The sequence below is a fragment of the Lampetra planeri genome, chromosome 56 (assembly GCF_965212315.1).
Source record: "Lampetra planeri chromosome 56, kcLamPlan1.2.h2, whole genome shotgun sequence".
Classification (NCBI taxonomy): domain Eukaryota; kingdom Metazoa; phylum Chordata; class Hyperoartia; order Petromyzontiformes; family Petromyzontidae; genus Lampetra; species Lampetra planeri.
The window spans coordinates 547,160-554,669 of NC_136162.1; the positions used below are offsets into that span (position 1 = coordinate 547,160).

At 51.7% G+C, this 7,510-nt stretch overlaps 1 protein-coding gene across 6 annotated transcripts in view; it reads left to right on the forward strand.

The window, feature by feature from the left end:
- Nucleotides 1-6,209, forward strand: part of LOC144735724 (calpain-5-like) — a 31,286-nt gene extending 25,077 nt beyond the window's left edge. For all 6 annotated transcript variants that reach the window (XM_078618236.1, XM_078618235.1, XM_078618232.1 and 3 more), the window contains 3 exons: nt 2,318-2,427; nt 2,890-3,023; nt 3,388-6,209. In XM_078618236.1, coding sequence (XP_078474362.1) covers nt 2,318-2,427; nt 2,890-3,023; nt 3,388-3,558 — 415 coding nt within the window. In that variant the 3' untranslated portion in view covers nt 3,559-6,209. The remainder of the gene's footprint in view (nt 1-2,317; nt 2,428-2,889; nt 3,024-3,387) is intronic.
- The last annotated feature ends 1,301 nt before the right edge of the window (nt 6,210-7,510 follow it).

Below are 7,510 nucleotides of genomic sequence, written 5' to 3' on the forward strand. Positions count from 1 at the left end.
TAGATGCCACTGTAGTGTGGGTAGATGCTACTGTTGAGTCAGCAGTTATGACTACAGAGTCGGTAAATACTACTGTAGTCGGTAGATACTACTACAGAGTCACTAGATACTACTGTAGTGTCAGCGGAGTGGGAGACAAGGTTCTTGAGGAGGCACCTTTATTCAACACTTCAAGTTCACAGGTTTTCCCTCGCTTCTCCCAAGTCATCTAGCCTAGCCTTAACATAACCCTGGTCGTGTTACACTGACGGCGCCGATCGAGACAGCCAACAACTATCCGGTTGCGCAGCGCAATATCTTGTGAAGAAGGCAGCGACGAAGGTGGCGAAGACATCGACGACGCGTCCACTTCCTAGAACCGGCAGCCACCAGTTCCTGCTCTCCACCGCTTTTATGCTACTCGGCGGGGCCTGGCTCCACCCTGTCCGCGCCTCCCTTCTCGAACCCACTAGCGGGTTCCAGGGGCTTCCAAATGGGGTCCTCCCTGACCCTTGCCCTAGTTCCTCCGCCCTGCCGACACAGCCGCATATATGCTCACCGGCGTGTGTACTGCTCGTCCACCGCAGTTGCCATTGCTGGACAACAGACACACTACAATAGAATCACTAGATGCTACTTTAGAGTCAGTAGGCACTACTATAGAGTCATTAGATACTACTGACTCTATTGTATGTAGGGTGTGTAGGTGTCTATCCCTACAAAATAAAAATTGGCTGGGGGGGGTAAAAAGATTTTTTTTTGGGGGGGGGGGGTCGACAATTTTTGGAAACCTTTTATATCAACTATTTACCCCCCCCCCCCCCACTTTCTATTACTTATTTATTCAGGTCTTCTGCATGCCTCTTATAATTTTGACGGACAAATGGACAAACAGAACACCGGGCTTTCACAATAGCTTAGTATTTGTGTATATATATGTTATGTTTCTTGAGAAGACAAGTTTTGAAATATATTTGTGCTCCGGGCAAAGCCAGATACTTCCTGCTAGTATTTCATAAAACACAGATGATTATTATTTAAAAATTGGGGCCACAATGGGCGGCGATCGCTGCAGAGGCACCTATAATCCAGCACCGTGTGCGTAGCTTGAACTTCCTTCGCACCGTACGTAGCCAACTGATAATCGGAGGTGCGATACGCCAACTGTCACTGTGCACGTGAGGGTTGGTGGATCACACCTGCATGTTAGTAAACTCCCTTCCCGTGGGTACCGTGCAGAAGCCGTACCCTGGCTCGCCAGAAGTCTGGTACAGGCAAATACAGGAAACCCTCGCCTAACGTGGGGGTTTGGTTCGTGGAAAAATGCCGCAGTCGGAAAATCCACAGTTAGTTAAGGTATAGTGCCTATGGGAAATGTCACGGTCAGACTTGTCATAGCTTAACTAAGTTGCCTGTTTCTTCATTAAACATAGAATAAAATGCAGTGCATTGCATGATTATAAAGCATGAATAAACGTTAAGTTAACGTTACATACCTTTTCATAGAGGTTAGAAGTCCATGATGACGATGACAATGAGATGATGGGGAAAGGGCTGCTTAAAAGGAGGAGGGGCTCAGCCCACCCTCCCCCTCTTCCTCCGGGGCATCAATGACAGACGAGGAGGCAGGCACAGAGGCAGGCACAGATGAAGAGGCAGGCAGAGGCAGTTGATGAGCGACGCAGCTCCACTCGTGGCCACGGTGGCGCGGAGGAGAACCGCGGCCTCCCACAATATTTGTGACTGCGTGGTTGTGGACTCGTGCTAAACCCGTCGGATACTCAACCTTTCCAGGACGCGTAAGGTACATTGCTATACAGATAATAAACGGGTGTGTACGTTAATTCTGCGGTTGGCGAGGGATCGCTGTACGCTACTCAACCTTAAATCAGTGCGGTTGAGCGTGGTGCTGGCCACCCACCTCCATCGTTTGCCGTGCCGGCCTTCATAGGTGCCACTCGCGAACAGCACTCGCCCCAACACGCTGTGTGGCTCTGTCGGGTATCCTTGTGGTGGTGTATGTGTGGTGCATGTTATGATGATGCGGTGTGTATGGTGTGCGCGCAGGGTGCTGCTTTGTAGAACCTGGCAACCAGAGTTCGATTCTTGCCGCCGGCCTTAAATGAGTACCTGGTGCGGTGCGTAACAAACACCGGGACTGGCGCAACAAAGGCGGCCAGGGCGTGGCGTAGGCCATCCATCCCCTCTCGTGTTGCCACAGTGCCGGGCGGCCATTATTGGTGCTTGCTACTCGCTCGCAGCACTTTCCCCTCGCTCGCAGCACTTGCCCCGACAGTCTGCTGAGGCTACGCGGGGGATCTTCTCCACCTTTGTGCAGGGAGCTGCACAAGCACGCACCAAAGCCGGGCTGCTGCACGTTTCTGGTCGGGTACCCCGTGCGCGTCACGTCCGTCCACCTGCTCAGCGCCGTGGGGCTGCCCGGGGCAGGTCAGGCCACACCAACAACAACACCTAAACCAACAACAACACCTACACCAACAGCCACAGCAACAGCAGGGCAGCACGCTAACCACTGCCCTTACCGATCCCCACACAACAGCAGCCATTTTCCACCGAGTGGCGGATGAAATCACCGCGGTGCTTGAGCTAGGCTAGGGTGAACCCTGAGGCCGTCACGTGATGTGTGGATGGCTCTCGCTGCTTGCTGGTTATGGGACCGAACCAGGTGTTTGTAGGGTTGACTGTGGTGGCTGGCAGGTGCGCCACCCCCACTGCAACGACATGTGTTGCTTGTAGGCCACACCACCACGTGCTCATGCGATGTGACCTGGTGATGTTATGTTGGTGATGTAATGTGGTGATACAACACACTGGCACACTTCACACTTTACCGCTTTTCGTCACACTTGATCATCACACTATCGCACCTCGTCACACTTGTTCGCGCAGGAAGCAGCTGGTACGCAGTGGTGCGGGCCGAGGGCACGAAGGTTCGCTCCCGTGTGTACAAGAACAGCAGCCCCGAGTTTGACGTGCGCGCCATCTTCTACCGCAAGAAACCGAGCAGCCCCGTCACCGTCGAGGTGTGGGACCCCGTCGTGCCTCCACCCTCAATAGGCGCTCGCTGACTCTGGCAGTCCAAACCCCTTCCCGGCTAGGCCCAGACTCACGGTGTGGCGCACATGTGTGTGTGGAGGTGTAAGGGATGGCTATACATCCAGCAGGGGTAGGCCTCCATCCGCCAGGGGTAGGACTCCATCCTGCAGGGGTAGGCCTCCATCCTCCAAAGTAGGCCTCCATCCTGCAGGGGTAGGCCTCCATCCGGCAGGGGTAGGCCTTCATCCTGCAGAGGTAGGGCTTTATCCAGCAGAGGTGCCAGCCTGCGAGTGTGTTAACTACGGCGCGCTGGAAGCCACGCTGGTTTAGGACCTTTGTGTTTGCGCGCAGGTGTGGGAGAAGGGCGTCCTGTCGGACTCGCTGCTGGGCCGCGTGGCCGTGCCCTCGGAGCCCACGCAGCAGAAGGAGCTCCACGTGCTGCGCCTGGAGCGCAAGGGCCAGGAGCTGGCCAGCATGGTCAACGTGTGGGCCAGCACGCGCGACACCCTCGACGAGCTGTGATGGCACTGCCTGCTGCACCGTGTGGACCGCACTCTGTGTGTGTGGACTGTGGTCTGTGTGTGTGTGGACTGTCTGCGTGTGTCCAACTGCATCTGTGTGTGTTGACCACACTGTGTCTGGACCATGTCTGCATGTGGACTGTGGTCTGTGTCTGTGGATTTTATCTTTGTGTGTGGACCGCATCTGCTTGTGTTGACCATACTGTGTGTCTGTGTGTGTGGACTGTCTGTGTGTGTGGACTGCGTTTGTGTGTTTACTGTAGTGTGTGTACCGTGGTGTGTGGGTACCGCACTGTTTGGACGATGTGTGGGTCACACTCACACCTCGCCACACACGCCCACCTCTCAAATGTTCTTGCATTTTAAAACATTCCTTATGTAGCATGTTTACTGTACATACAGTGCACTTGGCAGTCATGCTGATTCAGGGATTCTCATGCTGCCCACAATCCTCCCCCTTCCTGAGCAGTGCCACCCCCAGTGCAGCTGCACCGCCTGCACACCTAACAGCTATGCCACCGTGGAGTTTGACATTGAAATCCATGCACTCATATAGACCAATAGCTTTGCCAGAGCTGCATGGACTCGCACAGAGAACCAAGGACTTGTATGTACACTCATGGGCTCACTTAGAGACCCATAGACTCACAGAGACCTTTAGACTTAGAGAGACCAATAGATTTGCATAGAGACCCATAGACTCACAGAGGCCCAGAGTCTCACAGTGACCCCATAGACTCACATAGACGCCCATCAACAGGAGTTGGCAGCGGCAGTGGTGAAAGGGAATGCAATGGGTGGGGGGTTGGTGGGGGGGCTGTACAATTTCTCGCCCCTCCCCCACCGCCATTTTAATCTGGCGGTGTCGTCATCCTACTCGCCACCGCGTGATTGGCTGCCGACTGTCGTCTCGCGAGTCGCGCGACACGTGGTTGCATGCTGGGCCAGTCAACGTTAAGCTTCTTATAATAATTATATTGTGTTATAATCATTATCTTGTGTTATAATAATTAACTTGTCTTATAATAATTATCTTGCTCTGCACAGCTCTCAACCCATACGGTTTACCCCATATTCTTGTACAGGGAAATACATTTTCAGGTCTATACGGCCTACATCCGTTTCAATATGGGCAAACAATAATATGTATTTGTGTATCTCCCTTGTGATGGCAGTTTGTAAAGATGAACGTTTAGATTTAGAAGGGCACGGAGTGACCAATACGGTCTGACTTGGTCTGTGATAAGCTAGGCACTGATACGGTGTTGACGGATATGTTACTCTGCATACGTCGAATATACGATGATGACTTATATTGATGACGAGGGCTAGGTAAGGGAATAGAACTTGGGTTGCGGGGGTTCGGAGCGCAGTGCGCTAAACCACTGCGTCCGTATTATTATTATTATGCATCGCTATCTCTGAAATGTATACAATGTGTTTGTGCCTGTGTGTCAAATGTTTATAATGTTAAGCTCCGTGTATCACTCGAGACAAAGGGATCTTTGCCCAGCTGCTCATATGAGCGTTGAGCCATTGGTGGGCATCTCCTGTTTACAGCCCGGCAGAGCCAACGGTGGGAATTCCAATGGCGGGTGCATAGTCTCACAAAGAGACCCATTCACTCGGAGAGCCACAGATGCACAGAGACACTCACAAAGAGACCCATAGACTCGCATAGTGACTCATAGATGCAAATAGAGACCCAATCTCACAGACGCATACTATTACAGAGACCCTCAGACTCACACACAGATTCAGACTCACAGATTCAGACTCACATAGTGACCAATAGTCACATAGAGACCCATAGTCTGAAATAGTAACCCATAGACTCGCAGAGACCCAGTTTCACGTAGACATATAGTCTAACGGTGACCCATAAACTCGCACAGCGATCCATAGACTCGCATAGTCACCGATAGACTCAGAGACCCATAGACTCATATAGAGACCCATAGACTCGTATGGAGACCCATAGACTCGTATGGAGACCCATAGACTCACATGGAGACCCATAGACTCACATGCAGACCCATAGACTCACATGGAGACCCATAGACCCTCGCATAGATAATCCGAGAGGAGAGTTCCCTTCCAACCAGCAGTGACGCGAGCAAAGTTATTACAGGGCTGCACCTAGTATATGCATTAGGTCGACTCAGCCTAAAATGATTACCTGGTGCCATATGTGTAAAAACAATGCCACTAGGGAGACAAAGGCAGTCGGGCGTGGTGTTGACCACCCACCCCGTCATGTGCCGATGCTACTCGCTAACAGCACTTGCCCCCCCCCCCCCCCAACAGCCCGTTAAGGCTTTACGGCGGAGGGGATATTTTGTCTTTTGTACGAGTGTGTGGTGAATGTTACGATGGGTGCCATTGACTTCACGGGTTTCCCAAAGGGGGCGGGAAGCGGCCAGTCGCCTGTTGTGGAGAAGAGGGGAACTCGTGAAAGGGCCCAGCCAGGGCCGTGGTGAGAGCCAGTCGACGGCTAAACAACTCGGGCGGAAGGTCGTTGAGCTTTTGCCGTCACGTGCCGGTGGACATCTTTTTTAAGGGGCAGCCGGTCAGGGAGATGGAGCGGCGCGCATGTAATGCCGTCCACGTGTTTACCGTCTGTGGAATAATAAAATCAAATAAAACCCCGAAGGCATCGGTCCATGCTATTCTGAGGTCGCGTGGAGTGAGTGACACTTTAGAGCAGCGGTTCTCAACCCAATGGGGTTCGTGGCAATGTCCCAATGGGGCTCGTGGCACTTGCCCCGACAGTCTGCTTAGGCTATACGGGGGCTCTTTGTTTGTGGTGATGATAGTGGTGATTGATAGTGGTGATTGAGTAATTGATAGTGGTGATTGATTAATTGATAGTGATTGATTGATAGTGGTGATTGATTGATAGTGGTGATTGGTGATTGATAGTGGTGATTGGTGATGTATGTGGTGGTGGTGGTGAAGATGATGTATGGGGTTATGATGATGAGTGTGGTGATGATGAATGTGGTGACAGTGATGATGGTGGTTTATGTGGTGGTGATGATGATGAATGTGGCGGTGGTGGTGTTGATGATGATGTATGTGGCGATGGTGATGCGAGTGTGAATGAGGGTGAATGAGGCTCCCTCTCCAGACTAAGCAAGCACTCACAGAGGCGTGAAGCGTGACCGAGGCGCCCATAGACATCCAATAGCCGACTCGAGCTCACGACGACAGCCTCACTCGTCTCACGACAGCCTGACTACAAGCTCACTAGGCAGTTCGACTACAGCCTCACGACAGCCTGATTACAGCCTCATTAAACAGTTCGTCTACAGCCTCGCTACAATCTGACAACAGTCTCACTAGACAGTTCGTCTACAGCCTCACATACAGCTGGACTACAGCCTCACGACAGCCGGACTACAGCCTCGTCACAACAGCCTCTCTAGACAATCCGACTACAGGCTGACTGCAGCCTCATTAAAGCATCACCACAGGCTGACTACAACCTCATTAGACACTTCGACAACAGCCTCACTAGACAGTCCGACTACTATAAGTCTCACTACAGGCTGACTATAACCTTACTACATCGTCCGACTACAGCCTGACTACAGCCTGACTACAGCCTCACGAGACAGTCTGACTGCAGACTCACGACTGCTTCCCTACAGGCTCAGGTAAGCGTCATCCTTTAACAGTGCAGTTACCAGGAGTGCCATTGAAAGGACTTTGGTTAGAACATCCGCGGTTAACATATACGTAATCAGTTACCAGGATTGTGGTCAACCAATAATCAGTTACCAGGATTGTGGTTAAGGGATCATCACTTACCATGATTGTGGTTAAGAGATAATCAGTTACCATGATTGTGGTTAACAGATAATCAGTTACCATGATTGTGGTTAACAGATAATCAGTTACCATGATTGTGGTCAACAGATAATCAGTGACCATGATTGTGATCAACAGAT